General features: G+C 37.1%; 1 protein-coding gene across 1 annotated transcript; it reads left to right on the top strand.

Annotated features, from left to right (window-relative positions):
* The first annotated feature begins 11,409 nt into the window (after positions 1–11,409).
* On the top strand, positions 11,410–14,288 carry LOC140231994 (uncharacterized). The gene is made up of 2 exons (XM_072312146.1): positions 11,410–11,935; positions 13,692–14,288. Exons 1-2 carry the CDS (start codon positions 11,452–11,454, stop codon positions 13,904–13,906), a joined length of 699 nt encoding a protein of 232 aa, XP_072168247.1. The 5' UTR covers positions 11,410–11,451; the 3' UTR covers positions 13,907–14,288.
* The last annotated feature ends 11,905 nt before the right edge of the window (positions 14,289–26,193 follow it).

Below are 26,193 nucleotides of genomic sequence, written 5' to 3' on the forward strand. Positions count from 1 at the left end.
ATGGTTTTATCTCTTCATGAGCTCAAGCCGTCCTTTATTTTTTGTGGGTTTTTTTGGGAAGACAGCCAAGGATGTACAGCATACCATACACATCTACTGGAGATACATCCAAAAGAAGTTTAAGTTTAGCTTTGTGTGCTAGTCATTGTATATGTCTGTATGTGTGTGTGTTGTGTGTGTGTGTGTGTGTGTGTGTGTAGTATGCTAAAATTTGAGGGAAAGATTATGGAGAACAAGGCAAAAAGTAAGATAAATTTTTCCCACTGTTATCATACCCTCATTGTGAAGGATTCTAAGTATGGCAGAAGCAAAGGGGGATAAAGGTTTTATTTGTTTGTTTGTTTTGAAAGGTGTTGCTTGCTCTGGGCCCCGTTTGCTAGAAACTTTGTGTTTAAACGCAACTTGCAACTGATTGTCACTGGCCAATCAAAATCATTGTTGCATGCATGTCTTCTTAATAGGGCAGACCCTGAGCCAATCAGAATGGTTGTTTCAAAATTAGCAATTATTTGCAATTGATTGCAACTGTCTTGCAACGGGGCCCTGAAGTACTAAAAACGGGTACCACTCATATTGGAACCATTTTATGCTGACTAGGCAATTCTTGCCTCGATGCTGAACTTTCCCCAACACTTGCTATAACTTGGTGAGGCATGTCAACCACTTCCGTGATGCAAAATCATGTGTGTGCCTCTACACATGGACTACCGGTACCCTCCAAACTCTGTGTGAATAAATAGAGACTATTGTGTAAACCACAGACACCGAGGGCTTGAAGATCAAGATTAAATTAGAGCTACCTACTGTTTTAATTTCATTGAACTCCCATTGAATTGTACACAAATCATCCCAAGTTTTTCATTTTTGATGTACACTTAACAAGAAGAATATGATAAACATGTGCATACAGTATACTGGTATACTTTGCATCAATATATTGTGGTCATGCAATAATTAAGCACTGATGACTTTAATACAGGGAAAAGATAGGCTTTCGGAGAAGTTGCTAAATCATCAAGCAATGACATACTTTGGTTTTTTTTTTTTTTCTACAAACCAATGATAGGCAAGTTAAGAGGTGATGACATCCCCTCTTCAAATTTGCATGTGTTGCTAAAATTACAGGAAGCTTTGAGATCTTAATGTCCCTTTTACAACCCTGAAAATGAGATTCCTTTCATAAGCTGGTACACTGCAGAGATAGGTATTTATTATAATACAACTGGAAACTTCTTTATGATGGAAGGGGAGACAACTTTAGATTTCCAGTGAATTTATTTGAAAACCCCTGAAAAAAAATCCAACTGCAATTCTCCATACAAAAGGGGAGTGCATTCTTAAGAGACAGGGTGTTAACTTGGTAAATCTTTTCTTTAAAAAAAGGGGGAATCTAAGGCATATTACTGTAAGATTTCATACTCAATGTTGGGAGACATTATTCTACAACCATGCAAACTTTTATGATGTGTACAGTTCTGGTTGAGGTGAGGATTTAGCTTTTAACATTTTGTGAGATATTCAGAAATCACTCTATGAGATGTCAAAGAGCATGCAATTCTAAGGGGTATCAAAAGTTTACTTGATGAAAATCGGTTTTGAAATGGCTGAGATATCCAAAAACAAGGTGAAACAAAGAGATCCTAATAAAAGGCATGGCCTGTCGCCTTTTATTATTATCACTTTTTTGGATATCTCAGCCATTTGAAAACCAATTTTCATCAAATAAAACGTTGAATCCTTCTTAAAGGGTGTGTACAGTTCTGGTCGAGGAGAGGATTTAGCTTTTAACGTTTTGCGAGACATTCAGAAACCACTTTATGAGATGTCAAAGAGCATGCAATTCTAAGGGGTATCAAAAGTTTATTCGATGAAAATCGGTTTTGAAATGGCTGAGATATCCAAAAACGAGGTGAAACAAAGAGATCCTAATAAAGTTGTGGCATGTCGCCTTTTATTATTAGCACTTTTTTGGATATCTCAGCCATTTGAAAACCAATTTTCATCAAATAAACGTTGAATCCTTCTTAAAAATTACATGCTCTTTCATATTTCATAAGAGGCTTTTCACTATCTCACTTAGGAATGTTCAAAACATGAATCCCCACCTCAACCATTACTGTACAGTCCCTTTAAAATTACATGCTCATTCATCTTTCATAAGAGGATTCTCATTTTAGGAATGTTCAAAACATGAATCCCCACCTCAACCAGTACTGCACAGTCCCTTTAAATGTGCTATTTCAGTAGTTCCATTCACACCATTTTCAAAATCTTTGAAGTTTCAAACTTCCACACAGCACTAAACTATGTGCAGGGACCCCCCCCCCCCCCCCCCCATAGCTTGAATCTCCACAATTGATCAGCGAGACTCAAGTTGCCACCAGGGTGCCATCTAGTCTGCAAGCCATTGATATACCCATTTAAAGAGAGCGAAAACTGCTTACTTTCTATATCAGAGGTATTATATCACATGGTCACACAGGGACCATCTACAATTTGTTTGACCTATGGGATACATACCAAAGGCATCTTGGTCAAGAGGCAAAAATGTAGATTGAGAATTAAACAGAAAGACTTATTTTATATTTACTTCAACATTCCAAAGAAATCTTACATCTTAATCTCACTTGAAGGAGGAGCACAACATATCATAAACTCAAATCAATATCAGGAGCACCATCACAAATGTTTCTAGCACAGAGAGAGAGAGAGAGAGAGAAAAGCAAAGATTCTCATAGCTCACTCAACACTAAAAGATGGCATGTACTGTATACGCCATATATTTAGTGAGTCTAAATTTTTGCGGATCAGGACTTCCTAAAATTTTCACGAGTGGTTAGGTTCACGATAGTGGAATACAGTACTGAATGGTGAAATATTATTCGTGCACGTCACATTCATGTCAGGTTCACAGTCAATATTTTTGTGGGTTTTTAGATTTGCGAATAGCACCCGACTTGCAAAATTTGTGAAAAAAAAAAAAAAAAACTCGCAAAATATTCAGCGTATACAGAATTTGTTTACATTAATGATGTTATCATGTGAAGTTTTGCTTAGGGTATCACATTAATCCACCTAAACATGTATGTGAAGTGTGAATGTCTTTACACAGCATTACAATTTCTCTCAGGCGTTGCTCTTGTCTCACTGTTATTACTGCCATCTAGTGTAACAAATTCTATTCAATCATCTTACTGGTTAAAAGACTGCAATGTTTTCAAGAAAGAATTCATACCAAAGAGTGCTGCCGTAGATCAGTGATGCCAAGTTAAAAAAAAAAAAATTATGAGTGAGATTTTCATGACTCGGCGTCTCGGCGCTCGCGCGAATTAGGTCCAATGGTACCCTATGGAGTTTTTTTTTTTTTTTTTTTTATTAGTTCTTAATGATGCGATCTGGTGCATACTGAAGTAATGTTCTATTTTCTACTTATTTTGAAAGACAAATGGGAATGTACCTTCAATTGCAACTATCACTTTAATCCTTTGAGCTATGCTCCTTCTTTTTGGCCCAAGTTGTAGACTTCACCCGATGCGTGAGAAAAATGGGTGTCATGCGTGAGATCGTAAGACAGACCCTAAATGCTTGAGTCTCACGCAGAATAGACTTGGTAGCTGTGGTAGATAGGTATGGGTGAAGCTTTACTATGCAATGGAATACCTAGAATTACCATTAACAAGTGAATGAAATAAGATGTTTTTCTTCTACTTCATTATACTATACCTTTCCTTTTTAACTTGACTGATGTGTACTATTAATATTTCTACATTCACTGAATCCACATACCGGTACTATATCTAGGGTGAATTTCCATGTGAGGAATGCAATGGAATGGGTGTAAAAACCATATGGTGGCATTAAAACTGACATTTTATTAGCAGGATAAAATCTCATGGTTTATACTCAAGATTCAAATCCAAAGAAATCTGATTAATTTGGAACTTTTGACATTTTGAGAAACACAAACAAGCATTAATTCTCAGTATGGAAAGTGTGTGAGTGCTGGTGCACAATAGTCTTGAGATTTTTTTTAATCCCGTCACTCAAAAACACACATCATGAGATTGCACGAACACTAGCAGGACAAGGGTTACAATTTCAGTAGATTTCAGGCATGCGCAGTTTGGTTGGCAAATAATTGCGATCGGCAATTAGCGAGATAGTTTTGTCCATATGAACGAGCGCAAAAAATCTCGGTATTTGGATCACGACAAACATCCCACAATTTTGTCTGTGCAAATGACACTACAATCTTGTGAGTATGTGAAGTATTCCCCAACAGTGGAGTGTCTAGAGACAATCAATATCTGCAGTCCTTGCCATGAAATTAATACTACACTGGCAGATACGCCATGCTCAAGCATAAAACATCCTTTAAAAGACTTACAGAATTGTGAAGACGGTGAGGCCGAGGGCTGAAACATTTCAATGGATGCAGTGGACTTTCACTGGAGGAACAATATCTTGTGAGGTATTCCCTAAGGATGCCGTGTGAGGAGAGTACCAATTCCTGTGTCCTTGTCATACAGGTAACATCCTCAGCTATGATCACTGATTAAATTTGACCCTTACATGTAGTAGATTCATACAATACTGCTTGATGTGTCTTCCAGCCTGGGTATACGCCACTATCATGACTATGTCTCATTTGAAAAATCTAAATTTAGGGTTTTAGTCAATCATTTTGGCTATTTACCCTGCATCAATCTAAAAACAAAGGCAGATAAAAGCTGTATAAAGTAACCTAACCCACAATATACCATAGAAGTGCTGTGTCATTAGGAGCAGAAACACACACACACACACATACACAAATCAATTACAAAGTTAACAATCTAATAGACAAGATATCATGCATTGATTTTACCTCAAACACTTACACTTTACATTACAACGTATATGGAGAGAGGCAAGTAAAGTTTTCACTCCTCAACTTTCTAAATCTTGTTCTCTTATTTTACAGTGAACTGGGTACAAATACAGGGTGTACGTATAGATCGGATTGTCTATATATTTCTAGGCATTTAGCAGTACAGGATGTATGTATAGTACTATAGATGGTCTAACATATTTCTAGGCATTTAACAGTACACTAAACCTTTTGGACACTTACACTATGAGGCCTACACTTAAAATGTATATATGGCTGGAAACTGCTGAACAGAAAATATGTGTGTTTTAGCTTGGGATGAGTGTCTAATAGAGCAATTAGAATATAAAACTGAAAATATGAGTAATATCAATTCTTAGCAGTGTCCTCTACATGTACATGTACATGTATGTGTGCTATAAACTAAAATCGACAATATGTGTGCTGAAATACAAACTTGTTACAGAGTCTATGTAAGAATAGAGGTAATCTGAATCTCTTGAAATTTGAGTCTCTGGGTGTGACTATAGATGCTACTGAGAGAAAAAAAAAGGTCTAATTTACAGATCTATTAATATAGGATAGCCTGGCCAGATGCTGTGCAAAGCATGACACTTGTGTGCAGCGACGGGGAGCTAGGGCTGTGTACAGTTATCAATAGGACAAAGAGTTGTGACTAAAGCAAGCTGCCCATAATGTGACCATAAAAACGCCATCCAAAATTCAACTGCCAACTACATGTAAACCTACTATGCTTTTGCGCAGGAACAAATTTTGGCACAGAGATCGAACCTTGGGACAAGTTTTTTGCATGTACCTGTAAATCTAGACCTAGAGTAAAACCACCAGTTTTCAGATACTTAAGCTTTTGTGCAATATTTGTTCAACTAAAATAGTACATACAACTAAAATATTAATTTATACACACCGAGATTTGCATCCTTGGAGCTGCGATTGGGATTACTGCAACAAGTAACAAGTAACAACTAACAAAATCGTATCTACAACAATGTATGTTAAATATAATACTAGAAACTCCTTTTGTACTTTAATCTCAATGTTTAATGTTAAATACATCATAGAATTCCACAAAATCCCAACATGTATCACCTTTATAATCTACCAGAATCTGGTCGCATGCTACAGATGCGCGTTCAATATCAATGCGCATACAAGGCCGCTGAAAAATGCGCTGCGCCAAACCTTGTTGGCGCAAGGTTGCATCGGGGACGTTGGGGACCCTGGGGCGTCCATCAATTGGTGTCTGAATTCTGGCGAGTTGGCACTTCCATTCGACCCCCCCTTGAGGCTACATTTAGTCACTGCATCGGCACATATGGATATTTTGTTTTTATTTTGTGTTTTCAAGGATACCATCACACTCTGAGCTTGCAACAGAACAGCAAAAATTTCTCAATTTTTAGCGCTTTTTCGGCGACCCTGATTCTTAACACCTGGACTTACTTGGAGTTACTACACACACTTTGGAAAATTTGCACCGATTCTGCATTTTTAAAGGCAAACTTTGGATTTTGGATGGATTGTCGGAGGTGACTTAGTAGGGACTTTCCTGTTGTGAATGACTGTACCAGTATGTGAAATGATGTGATATAAATGCATGTGTTGTGACAACAGAATTTGCTGGCTTTTATTAATATTAGTGATAAGTGGCTGGATTCTGGAGAGTGGAAGAAAACTGGTGGTTTTACTCTAGATCTAGACTAGTAGGATTTAAGTTAGACCTATGTAATTTAAAGTAATGTCGATACCATTAAGTTGCCACGACCTAAAGTCGCCAGACATTCACATCGCATGAAATGAGCGGAGATCAGCTGGGGCAACAGATTTTCATCGCTCTCAAAAGACATTCCTAATTCACCTTTTTCCTCCATAAAAACACAAATAATTGAAGATTCTAATCCAAATGTATTTTATTCTACCATATTTAACAGATGATAAAACCATTTTTGATGCAAGAATGTTTTTGATTTCGAATGGATTTCAGGTGGCAGATTAAAGTTTTTCAAACGCGATGATGCACAACGCGAATGCATCCTATTCCTACATTGAAGTGTGTATATAGGCCTAAACAATAGATCCGCTATATAATACATGGCGCGCTACACCTACGGGCGGCGAACTAATTAATACAGGGCCTATCGTTGGTTTGCCAACCCGGAGTGCATAGGATTATCGAAGATATACACACTAGTGGCGACTAAGCAGTAATTGATGTTTATAGACAAAACAAATTGTGTGAGAATGATGAAGATGACGTTTTTCTTTTTGATGTGGTTTCATTTACTCAATCAAAGATATAAATAGATGTTTATTTTTATCTTCCCGGTCAAAGAAAGGATATGACTGATACTGGTATTTGGCAGACACCAGGAATCAGGATGTTTTATCTGAGGATTCAGACTAAGAGTCAGACATCATTCAGTCCACCCACCAACTTTGTAGTTCATAATCATACTAGATGGCAGACGTTGACCTCTAAAATAAGTAACTCACTCTAACAACTGTTAACTGTGTGGCTGACACAAGTACAACACAATGTGAATTTAGCAAATAACTGAACAATTTTCATCAATTTCGACGTCGCCTTTTCTCTGATCATGAAAACCGGATATTTGCTTGGCAATGCTGAAAGGTGAAACGCACTTCCACTTTACATAGTCATGCTCAACTACTAGTAACCTGTCGTGTTACATATTGTTATCATCCATGTAAATACAGCTGATGCGCAGACGCACTTCCGTATTCGCTGGTGGTTCTCTCACCCGGAAGTTTCCCGTGCGATGACTAAGCAATCTCGTTCCAGACAAGTAGCGTGTTCATGAGAGCGACGGTCGCAACTACGATAGTACGACTCTACGAGTAGTACGGTATACTAAGTACAGTGCAGTGCAGTGCAAGTGTGACTGCTGCAACGGGCAAAAGCCATGTTCCAGCAACAACAGCATAAACAGACTCTCTAAAGTACGTTTAAACATAAGTGCTTATCTAGTCGTGAAAAGAAATGACATGAAAGTAACAGGCATTATACCGAAAACAGGCATACTCACCGGTAATGCAATGAGAATGGCGTGTAGATTTCAACTCTTCACAAAGCGTAGATCCAGTATTTTCTTGGACTTTCCCCTGACATCATAGCTTCGGAAAAAGTGCTGAATCAGCAAAATTTACATCCTCTTTCTGTAAAGTTGTAAATGCTCAATCTAAAATTAGTGTATGAAATATTTGTATTTCTATTTTACCATTTAAAAATATTAAATATAAATAAAATATTTTTTTATATTTTATATTTCTATAAAAGCAAACTTATCTAAAAAATAAGATACTTAAAAATATGTTTCCCGTACTAAGTTCATGTTGCAGGGCGCTTTCTCGAGTGGAAGGCTCATGAATATGCAGTAATTGATATGCTAATTATGTACAGTATGCTGCAAGAGCGGGCCGCGGGCGAAGCTGGTACAAACCACTACTAGTACATTTTGTATGTTCAATGAAGTACGAGTAGTACATCACCACTCGGGTATCAAATGACAGATGAAATGAGATATTGGGGTAGTCGATATCTTGTACAGATTCGTGAATAAAATCAACTCTCTGGTCATAGTATGTAATACATTTGTTCATTAAAATATGAATGAGCGTCCTAAACACTTTTGTTTACTACTTCTCTATTTTACAATTTCCTCGATTGCAGATGATACTATTATATTGTTGATTGTAATATTGTCCAAGCAGTGTGGTTATTTTGATATAATATGGCAGGTCCGAATTGAACATAGAAAAAAGAAGAAGAAAAGGAACATCAAGACCTCATCAAACTATGAAAATCTGAATGATTTGATAATGGTCAGCAGACTAGAATAGTAAGATAAAATACCATGGAAGTTATTTTAGTAACGGGGGAAAATAGAATATTTGAATTGGGATATATAGAATTGGTAAAAATACAAATTTATGGAATGGGAGGAACTGAAACTTTTCGGGAAAGTAAAAGTCATTATATACAGATTCGTTGGTTGTTGGGTTGGTAAACTGAATAATGTTACTGGATATATAGATTTTTATATTTTGGAGTATCAAGAAGGGAAAAGGTCAAACATATAATTATGATGTATAAATTCGTATGAAAACTGGGAGTAGTAAAAATGGTACAGATTAACAATCAAAAGTTTGTTTGCTGAAGTTATCATGGATCCATTAAACATTTTAAAGAACCTCGGACATCCTTATGAATCATTGGTTGAGCAAAAAGGCCTGTAATACCTGGTGTTTTATAGATTCATATGTCCACATTTACAGAGATTTATTTTATCTTTGTGCACATCAACAAAATGGATTCCCTTATAATGATATGTACATTTATAATGGCATAGCATGAAATATCATTGAAGCAAAAGACTGATATCGGCAATGAGATCTATATAATATATAACAGTAACATCATTTTTTTTTTTTTTGGCGAAGATTTGTGTTTTTAGGAATGGTGTTTTTGTATACATGCAGCAATTATTTTTTTTGTGAAAAAATGGAAGCCTTTTGATTTATTATGTCAGCAATTGGAAAATACATATCCTTGTTAGTTTTCCTTTTCTAAACTGAAACAGGCGATACCATCTATGTTATCGATCAATAAAATCCCAAACAACCCTAGGTAAGCAATCAAGAACTTAATGAACACCTTGGATATAATTGAAACAAAAGTGGAACGATCTTATTTTCATTTTGCAAAATGTGAAAACTAGAAACTTTAATTCATATTATGAAGAACTGATATCAAATCAAATACATTAATTGCAAGGTAATGGCAATCAATTTTGACATTCTGAAGATTTTCATAGCGAAGATACTGATGAAAGGAATGAAATGCCTTAAGATCAGGCAATTCAATGATTTGAATGAATCTATGTCGCTAGACATAATGATAGAATTTGATATAGAGCGCAGCCTATGTTTTATGGAGAGGAAGAAATTAAGTCTTACCTGTATCATTGTTACCTGTATCATTGTATTTTTTTTTGTGTGTGTGTGTGTGTGTAAAAGAGTTGTTGGAAAAAAAATAAAAGGAGTAGGCCTATGTCGTTTAAATGAATCACATTGATGATAAGAGTTTATCAAATGGGTATCATAATGATTATGCATTAACCAAAATATTTGGCCACCAATATTGTTTTGATATTCACGCAGCATGCAATTTACAGAAGTTTTTTTTTTTTTTCACATAAGATGAAATATACCAGTATTCCTTTTAACGAACATTTTATATGAATTCACTTTAGAAATGAATTTATTCATTACATAGATTACCGTTACAAAAATACACAGTGAACTTTTACTAAATCTAATAAGCACACATCTTCAGAAGTCAAAATAATAATTCATTGCCACACACGTTGTAACATTATATACAAAATATTGCGAAAACGTGTGAATCGAACTAGTTTAACGTGGCAGATGTAAAGAGCTTACAACAATGAGTGGTGAGGAGATACCCTAGTATCTCTTGGTGCTCATACACAGTGGTAAAGGTGTACCAACCTGTTTGCTGCCCTCTACACGTACCCGAGCGATTCGTTCAGATCTTCGTCTTCTGCTACAATTCCGGCCTCGGTTCACGACTTAAACCAGGTAGATCTAGTAGAATACTTTTTTTTTGGTGATATTTCTGTACGAATTAATTTTTCAGAAGCCAAGTAGATTTTCTTTACATTTGCATGAATTTTAATCTACCTTATCAGGTGTAAGTTGTCGATCGGACCTCGTTTGGTAGGTAGCTAACACATTCTTATGCTACCATATATTTAGTCCCACGTGTAGGTTCTTGCGTTTCTGTTGTGGAAGTAGATCTATACGTGATCCCTAGTCTCTAGCCAGGCTCTGCCCTCTGCCTCTGGCTCTGCTCTGCTGTCCGTTGAGTTATTGAGTTCGTGGAGACGTGCAACGCAAGATTAACTATACAGCGACTGGACTGTGTGTAGTTAGTGCAAGATATAAGTTCATGTATTTTCTGCCGCATGCCGCGCACGCGATGTGTTTTCTCAAAAACTTTGCTGTAGTAGGCTGGCAACTGAATCGTCAGAACTAGGCTCGTTAGACTCTAAAGCCCTAAAGGAAATTAAGAAGAAATGCTGTCATTAATAATGCTGAGTAAAAATTCACTTGTGCCTGTACCAGTGGATGTGTGGTACTTTTTTGGTACCGGGTAGCGGTAAACATTACTTATAAAGTTATGGTATACATTGAAGTGTTTTGAAAGGGTGAGTAGAATTTGACAGAAATCAATTTAGAAGACCTAGTATAGTAAAAAAAGAAAAAAAAAAGAAAAAAAAAAGAGAATTTGGTATCAATGATCAATCATGAAACAAATGCTAACATTAGTTGAGCAAACTTACAATCACAGCTTTTAACCGAAAAGACAGGATCATTGCCATGTTCTATAGTGTTAGACCTCGCGGCCAAACCAAGTCGGGAGTTCAAGACCATGTGGTAGACATTTCAAGTTTTTCTGCAAATATTTACAGGTGTTGCCATAGCAACCATCTGGAAGAGCGCGAGTGAGCAGCGTCATGAACTGGAAGCGTATTCTTGGGATGACTCTGGCAGCTGGAGTGGTGGGCAGGGCAGCATACCTCATCTGGAGAAAGCAACTGCTGTCACATTTAAGCAACAGTTCAGGAGCCACTTTGGAAAAGTCGGGGCAAGATGCAAACAATGCTGCATTGACAAAAGGGAGTGGCTGTGAGGATCCTTACCTCTACCAGGTACTCATCTATCCGGACAAGAAGCGGGCCTGCAAGTATTTCTTCTGGGGGAATGGATGTCAGAGGGAGAACTGTTCATTTTCACATGAGGAGAATTCCATGAGCATCTTCTTGTCCCACATACTGTCTGCTCAGAGGACGCTTGATGTCTGCGTCTATGTCATCACAGACACTGACTTGGTCAATTTTGTGCTACGCATGAGAGCCAAAGGTGTCCTGGTTCGAGTCATCACCAATGTAGAGGCCCCAAATTACACGGGGACGCAGATCGGCAGATTCCGCGCCAATGGTAAATTTTGTTATGACTGGGTTAAGGTTTACAAATGGTCTTGAAATTTTGTGAAACAGGCAAAGGCCCAAAGTATGGTTGATATGAGCAGTGTTTGACTATGAACCAATTTTAACATTAACATCAGCCTTTTTTATGCACCATCAACAGCATCAGAGCAGAGGCCTTTTAACCCGTTGAGGACGGTTTGATTTACATGTAGCTACACCGTGCATTTCCCATAGACACCTGCGCGAGTATACTCAGGACTCGTCCTCAAGATATTCACCCATCAGGTATTTAAAGTAAAGATTTACCATAATCCTAGGAGAAACATGACCAGTGTGCACCCACCACTTTAAATGATGAGATTATCAGCCAGTTCAAGTCATGTAGCTGTTAAATTAGCCTTTATCTTTTCCATACTCAGTTTGTATACAAAAGCACCTATGAATTTACCTTTGCTGATTGGCTGATATCAAAGCTGATCGCAAAAGTCATATATACTGATAAAAACAATGAAGTAAATGTCGACAAAGATCCTCTCTTTGGGTTTGGTTGCCCTCATTTTGCTGTGCTTGAAATCACTGCAACAAGAGGGCTTTGACAAAGAATACATTTATGCTAGAACAGACAAAATTATGAAAGGGGTGTGACAGAATTGGTATAAAGTCAAGGGAGTGGTCCTGAAATGTTGAATTTCTCATGAATACCCAAAGTGAGTCTTTTTCAGTGGTCCCAATGCTGATGTAGGGGCAGACAATCTAATCGACCTTTGAAGCAGGTTCCTATCAAGATTCATGGATGGAGTCAAAAGGGGCCTGAGCTTTCAATCCTACAGAATCTTCATCAGAGGCAAAATGACAAACAGGCAGGGAAAACAATCACATAGAAGGATTACACACAACAAGAACAGTCAGGGGTGGGCTAGGGACACAGAACAAAGAAACACAAAAGGGGAGGGTTGGAGGTCATGGGCAAGGAGCCCAACAGGTATACAAAAGGGAGGGGGATTAAAGGAGGGTGGGCAGACAAAAGGCACAGGAGGGTCAGTGATGATCCCCAGGACCATGGGGGGCAACCTTTGAAGGATATGGATGAATAGGGCGGCAACATCAAACAAGATAAGGAACAACAGAGGGCTGAAGAAAGGAAAAGAGTGAAATAGCAACAGCAGGAGTGGGGGGGGGGGGGGGGCTGGATATGAGTGATTCATGGATGTGACCATAGTTATTAGCTAGAGCAGGGAGAAAGCCGAAATAACCCAACACATCTAATGGGAAAATTGAAACAGCCCAGCACTCCTATTAGGAGTGCAGGGCTGCTTCAATTTTCTCCCTACTCTGCCTGATACTCCTGTTCGTGGATCTCAGCAGGAGCTTGCGCTGATGACCACGAAGATAAGATAAAACACTCTTCATTGCAATACCACAACATGTTTGAATGGACATCGGTGTTTTAATAAAGTTGAACACCAAAATTTAAAAAACAACAACAACAGCCAAGAAAGTCATGGCATTCTAAAGTTTGCAGTGTGTTTATGAAACAGTGTGTAAGTAGCAACTATATCAAAATGAGGGGGTAATGTTGTGGCCTCACAAATCTCATTATTTGAGAAGAACTGGAACCAATCATGTTTGCTGAGGTATGAAAATGTGTGAATTGTCTCTTTGTTTGCATCTGGTATAGGGAATCACAGTGAGAAAGTAAAAAGAATGAATACGAACAAATTTTCTCTGGTGTAAATCTGTATCTTTTGACTGAAATTCTTTTCCAGGAATACAGGTCAGAACCAACCGGGTCTACCTCATGCATCACAAATTTCTGCTGATTGACAGGAAGAAAATTCTCTCCGGATCGTTCAATTGGACCAGCCATGCCTCGACCGCAAACAACGAGAATATGATCATAACGGACAATCCTGCCATAGTGCAGCCATTTGTCCAGGAGTTTGACCGTCTATGGAAGGACTTTGGCCATTCCGTGGCATGATGGCCTTTGAGGCATTGACTTGGTATGGTTGCCTTCATCTCTCTGGTATGAGGTAGATTTCATATGGGACAAGACAAAAATGATATTATGCTGCATTGCTGACTTTTGGAAGGAAGCATATATCGAGAAGTGAATCTGAAGAATAAGCTCCTGTGAAACAGAGTTACAAAGTGTGTAGTACCATGGTGCCTATTTTATATACGTCTGCTGGAGTGAGGATGTATTTTTGAGGAATGAATTGATAAGATTCTGTTTAAAGATCACCAGCATTGAAGATAACAACCCTCTAAGTTTAGGAGATAAGCATGCATTGGCAATGGACACATTTTGTGTTAGTGCTGTGAAATCCACATGGTATTAACCCTATTCTAACTGGGCTATTTGAGACCAAGTTTTTACTGAGGGGGGGTCAATTTGACCCCCCCTTCAGATCTCGGCCGCCGATCACACGATCGCCGCGAAATTTTGCCTGAAGATAGAGCTGGATGTCAACTACAAGATTACATCGTCATACAATAGAAAAATATTGCCTTTCTATTTTTGATAAATTAATTATGCAAATTTGTGCATGAAATCATATTTTCAGCTATAACTCCATTAAAAAGACTGGAGGATTGCTAAATTTTTGTGTCAGAATTCCTCAAGACACATCAAACAATTTTTGTGTAAAAAAGCAGCTCAATTGAAATTAATTTCTTTTGTTTTTTATTGTTTTGTTAATTTCTTATGTATTTTATTGTTTTTTCAACCCTTTGTTTTCTATTGTTTTTTGCCAAAACTTGTTGCAGGCACTTTTTCAGGCTTATCTACACTAGAATTGATTAATTTCAATGGTTTAAAGTTGAAATAATCTCATTTATATCAATTTAAACAAAAAACACAATTTGCATTGGATTCGCACACGATATCATGAATTTGAGCTGTTTTCGGGTTGACATGCATATGCATAACATCATGTAACTTCAGAACGGTGTACCTGGACGTCGCAAATTTGGTCTCAAAATATGCGGGAGACTTCAATGAAAAAAGTTGTGAAACGACGCGGCAAAAGCTTTGCGCGTTGCGAAATCGTGGTGCGAAACGTCGAGGGGGGGGGGTCAATTTGACCCCCCCCCCCCAGTTAGAATAGGGTTAAACAAGCACTAAAGCATTCCCTGTATAGCATTCCAGTATGGAAAGACAAATACACATGTATACAATGATCCTTAGTACACACTCCCAATATTTCTTGAAGACCATCAACTGTGTTTGAAATTACCTATTCTGGTAACTTGCCAAATCTCTACAGTGCACTTGACTGTATGTATTTGTGAACATCAACTCTGATTTCCTCAAAATTGTCTCCACATGTAGGCTGATTTTTACTGTTGGTGTGAAGGTTCTATGAAATAATGTTTGACAAATTCATTATATATCATTTGAAAGCTGAGAATTCTGAAAATTTCAAGATATTAAAAGTTACAATACTCAAGTCATACCAGTCTTGTATGATGACTATTAAATCACTACTGTAAAACATGATATTGTACATTGTATTCGCAGCGTGAAATTTTCACGAATTGGAGCCGATGACCTTTTTTGTGGCATGAAATTTACGTGAATTACCACTGGCATTCAGTGCATGTAGCGTAGACCAGAACTTTTGTGTGCATTGCAATTTCGCAAATCTTATCCCTCGCGAAATCTGCAAAATTAAAATGCATATGAACATTCCTCGTTTTACAGTAATTCATTTTCCGGCATGTTATCTTAGAAATACAGGATTTTTGTCAATCAATAAAACATTTCTATGATAAAAATACATTTTCAGCCTTGGCATGCATGGGAAAAAGTCGACTTCATATTGTGTAGGTTGAGTAAGAGAGCTGTAAATGCTAATGGACAAAAGCCTATAGCTGTCTTTCATAATATCAACGTGTATTTTTGTGCATGACATATGAAAATACAAACATTAATGTAGGCACAGGAACAGACACACAAAATGTCAACATCCATTTTTAGTTTTCTTCAAATATCGTTTTTGACTGGTGCATTATTGTTTCAGCAATATGATAAGCCTTTATTATTCTAACATTTGAGATCGTATCATTTTGTGTTGTACAGAAATATGCAAGTATTTATTTAGCATTTTATGTAGCAAACAGAAGGAAGTTTACCACAGAGGATGTGTATGTTGGAAAAGAGATGACAATTTTTGCATACCGGTAGCCCTGCTGCTTCAATAAGCCTTGACTGAAGTTTTTTTCCCCTATTTTGCTGTTTCTGCAACTCTAGATTTGTACATTGTGTAATTGGTCAACCCACTACCAGCTGACAGCCCTATTTCATTAAGAGGTCTTTACCACAATGCAACTTAAAATGATGACTGCAACAGCTATAGCAACAGCTTTGTTATGTTTTGCCTGTTGGCGAGGAGTTGTTTTGATGGTTGCATTTATTGTAATCTCATCTTACCTTGCTTTCCTCTTCACCCAGTGTCCAAGAGCATAGTACAGTGGACTCCAGTTTACAAAGTCCTTGGGACCATCACTTTTCTTTTGTTATATTGAAATTTCATTATAGCTGAACAAATAAACAATAAGAAACAGCACAGGATATAGTGTGGCCTGAATTTTTACTTCACAAAATTCACAAAAACCTTGTCACTGCAGCAGATGGATACCTGATTGTTTTGGATGAAAATTTGACAAAGAAAAGAGAAAAAATTATACCTTTGTCTGGTCATTCCAGTTTAGTTAACAAGTAGACAAGAAAGATGACTCATGAATGCTGTATAAGATGACCACAACCATTTCCATTTTCTCACATGTTCTCACTTTGACAAACTGTCTTAAATCAGGGTTCTGGTATCTCCATCTATCCATTCATTTGAGTAACAGCTAAATTTGATTTGTTTTCCAAAAGTTTCCTTGAGTCCCCTCATTTGACTTGAGGATGAAAGAAAAGGGACACTTTGTGCACAAGTTATGAAGATTTTGACATTTAATGTACTTTTGTGCAGATAAGTTGGTAAGTTGGTAGAAGTTATATGTAGAAAGCATAGCATGAATGTAAAGTAAAAGCTGTTTTTTTTTTTATTGTGTAAACTACAATGCATGGCCACAAATTCTTCAATATTGCTTGTATCAGCTTCTGTATTTGTAATCAGACAACTGATATTTGAATTCCCAAGTCCTATTCCTCTTTAGAATGAAAGAATGCTGGTTTTAGGATTATTGTTTCTATATTTTCTTGCTGTTTTACATTGCTGTTACATGTTATTACAGACAAATACTGAAAATGAAATGAAGTAGGGTGAATAGCTTCATGCTACCCTGTCCACTGAGTTAATCTGGCCTGTTGACCAAATTCACAGGAAAGGCCTTGCATATCAACACAAAGTGGATAAGTTAGTAATCTGCATGGGAGTGCGTCAATATCATAGCGTTGTAACCTTTCCAATTTAGTGTGAGCCTCACATCCTCGTGATTTATTCTGTATGGGGGCGGCAAAACTTGTTTTTCTTCTCTATTCTAGTGTGGAACCATTGAAGGTTGTGGGTTTGGGGTAATTTTCTTCTTTTTTTTTCTTTCTTTCTTTCTTTCTTTATTTATTTATATATTTATTATTTATTTATTTTTATTTATTTATTTATTTATTTATTTTTTTTTTTGGGGGGGGGGGGATTGGGGGGAGAATTTTGGCCAGTTTCTTGTCCAAAAGCAATAATTCATTTTCTGAGGAACTTTTTATGAAAATGATGAGACACTGTAGAATTATAATCCGGCATTATGTCATTGAGAACAGTTCAAAAAATTAAAAATTTGACTGAAAAGGAACCATCACAAAATGCTTGTCTTATTTTCATACAGTCTGTGAGAAAAGCACATATAGTGTTCCAGGATATTATCATGTGTGGAATTATGATGAGTGTGCTTACACCATTTTTGGATCTAATGTAGCCTATATTGAAGCTTACTCTCAAGTCACATCAAAGTCCACTTTATAGAGAGAGTTCACTGTGTGTTCATATGTGTATTTAACTTCTCATATTCCGCTCAAACACACAAACCCGCCCAAACCGATTGATAAATCGCCAAATGCCACAATAAAATGAAAGCGTTTCTACAGCAATTCCGTTCCTCTCGTCCATAGCTTGCAATTTATGTGGTGATTGACTAACACACAGTGTTTCATACTGGATTTGCGTGCAAATTCTAAGTTTCTGTCACTGCTTTGTGTGCAAAAGTCATACATTTACAGTAGTGTAGCTACTGGGCATTTGAAAGAAAAGCAATTGTAGATTTGTCATAGAATTTACATCAATGCAAAGTTTAGCATTTTCTCTACAACTTTGCTCACTTCGTCTATAATTTGATATAAATCTATAAAAGTTATATAGATTTTAAAAACAGAATGTGTTCTCAACGCATGACAATGTTGGTGTCTCAGAATAATGTGGCACACAAGGCGGTTTTCACCATGGCACATAAAGAGTTAACACCTTCCGCACTCCTAGAGAGTTGATTTGAGAGTTGATTTGAAAAGCTGCTATCTCCAATGTAGACTTGACTGCCATGACTAAACACTGATGAGAAAATCTGTGACACAGGACTGAAGTTAACTGATGAGCACAACCTTTTGTCAATTCAATGGAACACACTTTCTGAAAAGTCACCATTCTCATGTGATTACATCACCAAGTGGAATTTCATGATCAAACTTAGCATTATGCTTGTCATCTTCCAATGTTACTCTTACAACTCTTTGCAGTTGCCAGGTCATGTTGGCCGACTGGACTGCTATCCTCATAACGAATTTCTTTTAAAAGGCAATCTATCCACTTTTCTTAAGTTTTTCCCCCTTGTCTGTTGCTATCATTTCACTGTGTGTAATGTAAAGCAATGCATGCCGTATTGGAGACTGTCAGCTCAGGTAGGCGTAAAAATATCTTATTTTGGAAAATGACGAGTCCCAAAGTCCAATGTTGAATTTCCTTCCTGTAACGACGTTCTATAGCTTCCCTTCTGATTTTTCAGTGCTCTTTTCTAACTTACCAGTCAACACCCACACATACTGTTCCTGTACTACCAAAAAAAAAAAAAAAATCTTTTCCTACTGAAAGATGTGTCATACGCTAATGAGATGATGACACCATTCTGCAACTGAAAAATGCTAAATACATGTACATGTGTCTCTTGGAAATTTGAATGTTAATGGCTTGCAGGAAATGACAGAAGCATTTATGTGGTGTGATATTTTAAATACGGAGAGGGGAGTCATGGTCACAATCTATGAGTGTTATTCATGATTACATGGCTAATTGCAGACTACAATACTATATTGTTAAAGGGGAAATCCAGTCCAAATATAAGTTGATCTGATAAGAAAGAGTAAAGTATTGTGAGTTCAATGGTATAATTTTGATTGGAATGGGAGGAAAATTAGGAATTTATGACATTTTGAAGTTTTACTAATTTTGGGGGAAACAGTTCTTGAGCAGTCAATATGAATATGCACATTGCAAAGTGAGCATGTCATCCCCTCACAACTTGCCATATAGTTTGTGCATAAAATTGTGAAATTTCCAGTTTTTAATTTAAACGCAATTATGCCCGAGGCTCAAGTCCTCATATACGGTATCTAACTGATCACCATTCTGAAGTTATTCAACCAGAAATAGCATTACGTTTCAGACTTCAATGACAGAAAATTGAATTTTTGTCTTTTTTTTTTTTTTTTTTTGCACACTATCGATGGAAAATTGTGAGGTTATGACATGGTTAGCTCACTCTTTCATATCCACTGTACAAGAACTGTTTTAAAGAAATTAGCAAAACCTCAAAATGTCATAACTTACTTATTTTTCATCCGATTTCAGTCAATTTTTTTTACTGTTGAACTCATAGAATTTTACTCTTTATTATAAGCCAAACATGAATATATTTGGACTGGATTTCCCTTTAAGAGAAAGGTAGTACCAAAAGCATCTACCTTATCCTATCAGCTCTTTCTGAACACCAACCAGAGCAAGGACTCCTTTATGTCTATCCACACTCTCAAAATCATTTGTGTTATAGTTTGGGGTGATGTTTGTTATCCCAAAGATCCCAAACAAAAATGAAACAAGGTTCATTGTTAGAAAGGTTTGTTAATCCCAAAAATGAAATGAGGTTTGTACTTCCAAAGATTTACTAATCCAAAAATAAAGAGAAAGGGCATAATATCCTGAACAAATTTTTGGAATTACAGTACAAACCTTTCTTTTTTTTTTCAGATGAACAAACTTTCAAAGTAATAAACCTTTTTTTTTTTTCCAATTTCCAGATAAACAAACCTTCAGAACAGCAAACCTCCTCATTTTCAGATCAACAAACCTTCAGAATAATGGACTGTCACTAATTGTCACACTGTGAGAATATATGTACATGTAGATTTAAATTATATCTTTCCTTCATAACTCCTTGTGGCTGGAAGTCACCATTACTGAGTTTGATTAAGATCACCCGTTTTCAGTGTCGAGAATATACGGTGACAAACAAATAAATTACAATTCAGAAAATTTTACATGAAATAGATCAGCAATTCAGTCCACGTTTAATTTGATTTGGCATAAAGAGAGTGGCAAAGGCTTTATGCAGAAATCATGTCACCCAGCTGTGTGACACCTCATCACTGAACAAAACATAGAAATAATGCAGATATATTTTTCCAGCAATTTCAATTTTGCAACATCAATTGGTTTGGTAATATGAAAGTCAATCATCCCTTATTATATCTCCTTACTTGTTGATACATTGATACATAGACCATCCGTTTATCTCTATGTTTACTGAAATATAAAAACACAAGCCACAAAAAAAAACAATACAAATGACATGTAATGCGCAATGAAGTGCATTGCTGTTGTTATCAAAATGCTTTTTCTTTAACAAACGGCTTAAGAACTATGAACACCTAAATAAATCTGTTTTGAATTAATTCTTTGAAGCATTCAAGGAGTTAATAGTTTCCTCCTTATAATACTTTTCATTCAAAGCCAGATACATTGTATGATGACATGACTACAATAGCTGATAGCTCTGAAGCTGGATCTGAATATATCAAATGTGAGTTAAATTGGTGACAGCACTTGGAACAGTCCAATCACTTTTTTCTTTGAAGGTGCAGGAGGGATTCTGCAAAGCCGTTGTAACAATGTAAACACATTCTACATTAAGTCTGTGAGTACCAGCAGTGACTTCTTGGCATATACTCCTAGCAGCATTTAAAGTATGGTGAACGAGACATTAAAATCAAGAAAATCATATAAGAGAAGGTGTCAAAGCAGAGGGAAATGTCTCCTAAAAAAGATTTTTAATGTGACTTATTAAAAGATATTCGCCCCACTGAGAAATCGTGAGTTTAAACTGACTGATTTGCTTCACCGATATTCGCTCCGGAACAGCCGTCTTTTTCGAGCCCTAAAATATGACGTCACGAAATGAACAAAACCCTTTACGAGTGCAGCGGGATATCGAGGCCGCCGTTCATAAAGCACGTATTTCGTGGTGAGCGGATGCAATATCTGACCTGTATTTAGTCGCCTCTGCTTTCTCGGCTGAGACATTAAAACGTCCAATTGTTACCTTATATTGTACGGAAAGACTGAGTTTGACATCGAGAGTGAATTTAGTGATGACAGTGACAATGACACTGATAGTGACAGTGGCAAAGTCGGAGTGGTAGAAGAAGCGAGGGAGAGGCGACGGATATGGAAGGCCGCCGCGGACACAATTCGTTTGGGGCGTACATGGAAACGGGCACACTGCCTCTCCATACGTATGCCCCAAACGAACCACGTTCGCAACGGCCCTCCATAGACAGAGCCCACTGTGTGGATGGAGTGGTAGCACAGTGCACATTTCGTGATGTCATAATTTTGGTCACCAAAATTTCGCCGTCAGATCGGGTTCTGGTGGTCTGAAAAGAGTCTCAAAACACAATCTCTCCATCGTTCTGGAGACGTTTTTACCTTCTGAAAGTCAATTATTCATATTCCTAGAGACGTAAGCTTTCCAGAAATGTATAAATCACCTTGTTTATGATTATCGTCCTTTTTTTCTCGTTCAACATACTTTAAAGCTGCTCGAGCAGAGACAGTTCATTCCAAGAACCTTGATCACATGACAAGTTTGTATTACAAAATGAACTTTAGAATCCCTGCAATCTGATTGGTCAATTGTCATGCATTGATTTTTACTGATCCACATTAAGCCATGCATCCAGTAAAATTTGATCGCATGGCCATGCATCCGATAAAATCTGAACGCATGGCTCAAGTCTTGTACAGTGCCGTAGGTGTACCAGACGCATGATGGGGAAAATGGTTAAGTACAAGAGTATTTCATGAATTTACAGGCCCATTTAATAACACAAATGATGCATAGGTCTATTTCATGAATCAATGAAAATTGGATGCTCTCGTTTAACTCTGGAATAGTCTAAAACCCACTCGCTGCACTCGTGGGTTTAACAGTTCTAAAGTTAAACTCGCACATCCAATTCTCACCGATCCACTCTGTCCTGTGCATCATTTGTATAATAAGAATGCAGGCAAAATGTCAAGAGTGTTGCCTTCATTTTGCTGTCGTTCCTTTGGGGGTTCCATTTGGGCATACATCGTTGTATTTCACTAATCAGAATTGTGAGATCAATACATTTCTCTTATTTGACAGATTTGATTTCACGCCATACTGGTGCCTCTGTTCCATAGCAGGCCATTTCAATTTCCACAGAAGTATCGTATGGATCATGTACAAACTACCTCTCAGACTTTTTGGCCCGAATTCACGAAGGTGGTACAAATGAAACCATGGTTTAAACCATGGACAAAAACCATGGAGCGCCAAGTGTCGCACGGAATATTTCGTTACGAAATTGGCCATTTCGTCGACAAAATGACTGTTTCGTAAACGAAATTATCATTACGTGGACGAAATGTTCATTTAGTTACAAAATACTGTCATTTCGTTACAAAATAATCATTTCATCGACAAAATGATTGATTTCGTAACGAAATATTCCGTGCGACACTTGGCGCTCCATGGTTTTTGTCCATGGTTTAAACCATGGTTTCATTTGTACCACCTTCGTGAATTCGGGCCTTTGAGTTGGACAAACAAAATGGTATTGCAAAATTTGCACTCTTTATTGATCCAACTGCTTGTAACATCTTCTATGACCTTGAAGATGAAATGATCTTCTTATATGCATGCAAACTGCCCTGTTTATGGGTTTTCAGGACTGGCAGGTTATTCTCATTTACAGGTCATACTCAATATCCAACAGACACACATGAAATATACACACATGGTACTACAAGTAGATACCCCCATCACGCATGTATAATCACTTTACACTTGCCTGCTTCCTCTTACTTTATTTCTCGTAGCCTTCTATATATTGCTGCCTGCTGTATCCCCAATTTTACTTCATCAACTATAATATAGCATTGAAAAAATGTGACATTTTGTTTTGTAGTGTCCTGCAACTCTGTACAGTGGACTCCCATTATAACGAAGTCCTCGGGACCAACTGTTTCCTTTCGTTATATCAAAATTTCGTTATAACTGAACAAATAAACGATAAGAAGACATAAACCCGATAATGTTGCGGCCTGAATTTCTACTTCGTTGTCACCGGAATTTCGTTATAACCATGTTCGTTATAATGGGAGTGCACTGTAGTAACATGCTCCCAACAATTATGTATATTGTAGTCTGCTTAGGCTGGGTACTGCACACAAGTATAATCAATGATCTGGCACAGGGAAATTTTGGCAGAGAGAGAGAGAGAGCCCTACTGCAGTGCTGGCAGTCTCTTGGGGGACTAGAATTAGCACACTACAGCCGAAATCTCGCCATAAGTGCCCACATAATAATACAATACAACCACTATAAAAGTGGATATTTTCACGCGACTAATTTTTTGTGCTTGGCCTGGTAAGAAGAGTATCACATGTTTTCAATTCCGTGGAATCCGGACAACAACTACTGGAACATATGACAGGCAAAAATATTTGCATGCTTTTATTTTCACGCTAGTTTTTGGTTGTGCATAATGCTCTAAAATTTCAACACCGTGAAAATTTCCACTTTTGCGGTACATAGAAGTTAACTTTGGACCACACCCGACAGCTTGCGATCAGACAATCTATGGTACAACCAGAAACATTCAATGCGAAGCTTTTGCAAATTGAAGCTAATGGCCTTTTTTTGTGGCATGAAACCTTCACAAACTGCCGACCAAGAAAAAGCAAAATGAGTATACATGTACTAGATGTACAGGATTGTGTAGACAGAAACTTTTGCATGCATTTTACTTTCGAAAAGCTTCATGTACATGCACACAATTTCTGGTTTTACAGTAGATTATAGTGAGTTTTGCCCACTTTAGCAGTCAAACAATAACATCTTAACAGTATTGTGTCTCTTTGACACAATGCTAGGCACTATTGAATGCAGATTTATCACAGTGGATTTGTAACCAAGTAGGATATTACAGAAAACAATAACCATGGAAATTCTGATAATGCATGGAAGAGTATTCATTTTTATGATTGCATTCTTGTACGACACTGCACCAGCTGATGATGATTATGATGCAGGGTTAGAAAGAATATGTGACCACACTTTAGGGAGCTCTGACTAGTCCTAGACTTGATTTTTCCCACAACTCACTATAGTATACATGTACGTTTTGTTGGCTTTTTTTTTTCTCAATTAAAGTTTTCACAATGTGCCTTTCTTCACAGAGCAGCAAACTGTCTGCACAGATATTTACATGTACCTGATCAATAAGCGCAGCCACACTAAGTGAAACTATGTATAGTTTGCTTCCAGATAACTTCCAGAAGTTTGTGGTTTCAGTGATAGCAAACTACTAGTACCTGGTCTCTTGCAGGAATAAATGCAAGTGTGGAACAGCGTACAAATGAATGTTCGATGAGCATTAAAAAAAAATGTAGTTATCATGGCATCACAATCTTTTCGACGTGTGGTCATACAGCACAAAACTACCCGTAGTTTCACAAGTGAGAAACTTTCCAAGTGTATACAGGCAGTTTTGTGAGAAGTTCCCTGGTAACTTCTTGATCATTTCACGATCACACTACCCAAACCATGTGAAGCAAAATATCGTGTAGTGTTTGCGTAGTGAGACCACACATATTAATCAAAAGACATTGATATAATATTGTCCTGACAAGCCCATACAGAGCAGCTTTTCACAAGAGAGATGACTTGTTTGTCTTATCAAGCATATTTACATGAGCCAACACTCTACAGGCAGCTAAAATTTGAATGCAAAATATTTGAACATGGATTTCATTTGGAGTTTGCAAGGCAGCGTGCATCAATGGGGCATAATAAAGAAGTCTACAATGTAAGGTGTATAGGGTTATTTGTTCTGAAATGCATATACATACAATGTAAACATAAATTTGTATCAGTATCAAAATACCTTGCAACATCTGCAAGAAATGTAGAAAAATATGTTTTCATTTTAATAGCTCATTTGTTTTTTACTACACAGATGGCATGTCTGCACAATTTTTGTCAATATTTATTTCATTCTTTATTGCACACTTAAAAATCATATTTACTGCCGGGCAGCTGTACAGTTAGCATGAGTTGGATATTTCATTTTTCTGTGTTTGACTGGCATTTCGAAAGTCATACCCATGGATTGAAGAGTCTCCATAAAAAACTCTTGGTGAAGTTTGAAATGCTTAAGTCCAAAGCCAATCTACATGGCATGTTCCTGATTCTGATCAATACTGTGATGATCAAACAGCTGTGTATCATGGTGGATAACAAAAGCAACCTGGAAGGCTACTGCAAAATTTGTTAGTTTAATATCAAAATAAATTTGTAATATGTGTGTGTGTGTGTATATGTATATATATATATATATATATATATATATATATATATATATATATATATATACACAATGTCATTTAATTTGTGTAACGACATACATGTATATAAGGCATATTGGCTTGTGGAGGATGTATCGGCAGTAGACCATCTTTTGCATGTTTTCTACAGAATTATGAAGAGGTTTTCCTTTGCCAAGAAACTGGAATCTACCATAAGTTCTTTAATGCTTGTTTTACCAATATCTTGGCTCACACCAAAAAAGTGATCATATCCATCAAAACTCATTCTACTCTTGTGTCAAAATTGCTGCAATTCACAGTCATCTCAAACCAAGAAAACCGTGAAGACATGCCATCTCATCAAAATTTTTTAAATTTTCGTCAA

The sequence above is a fragment of the Diadema setosum genome, chromosome 8, assembly GCF_964275005.1.
Source record: "Diadema setosum chromosome 8, eeDiaSeto1, whole genome shotgun sequence".
NCBI lineage: Eukaryota > Metazoa > Echinodermata > Echinoidea > Diadematoida > Diadematidae > Diadema > Diadema setosum.

What these genes read in the sequence shown, in the direction of transcription:
- LOC140231994 (XM_072312146.1), top strand. Translation starts at nt 11,452, where the DNA reads ATGAACTGGAAGCGTATTCTTGGGATGACTCTGGCAGCTGGAGTGGTG. An exon ending in CGGCAGATTCCGCGCCAATG is followed by an intron (nt 11,936 to 13,691) that starts GTAAATTTTGTT and finishes ATTCTTTTCCAG; the next exon opens with GAATACAGGTCAGAACCAAC.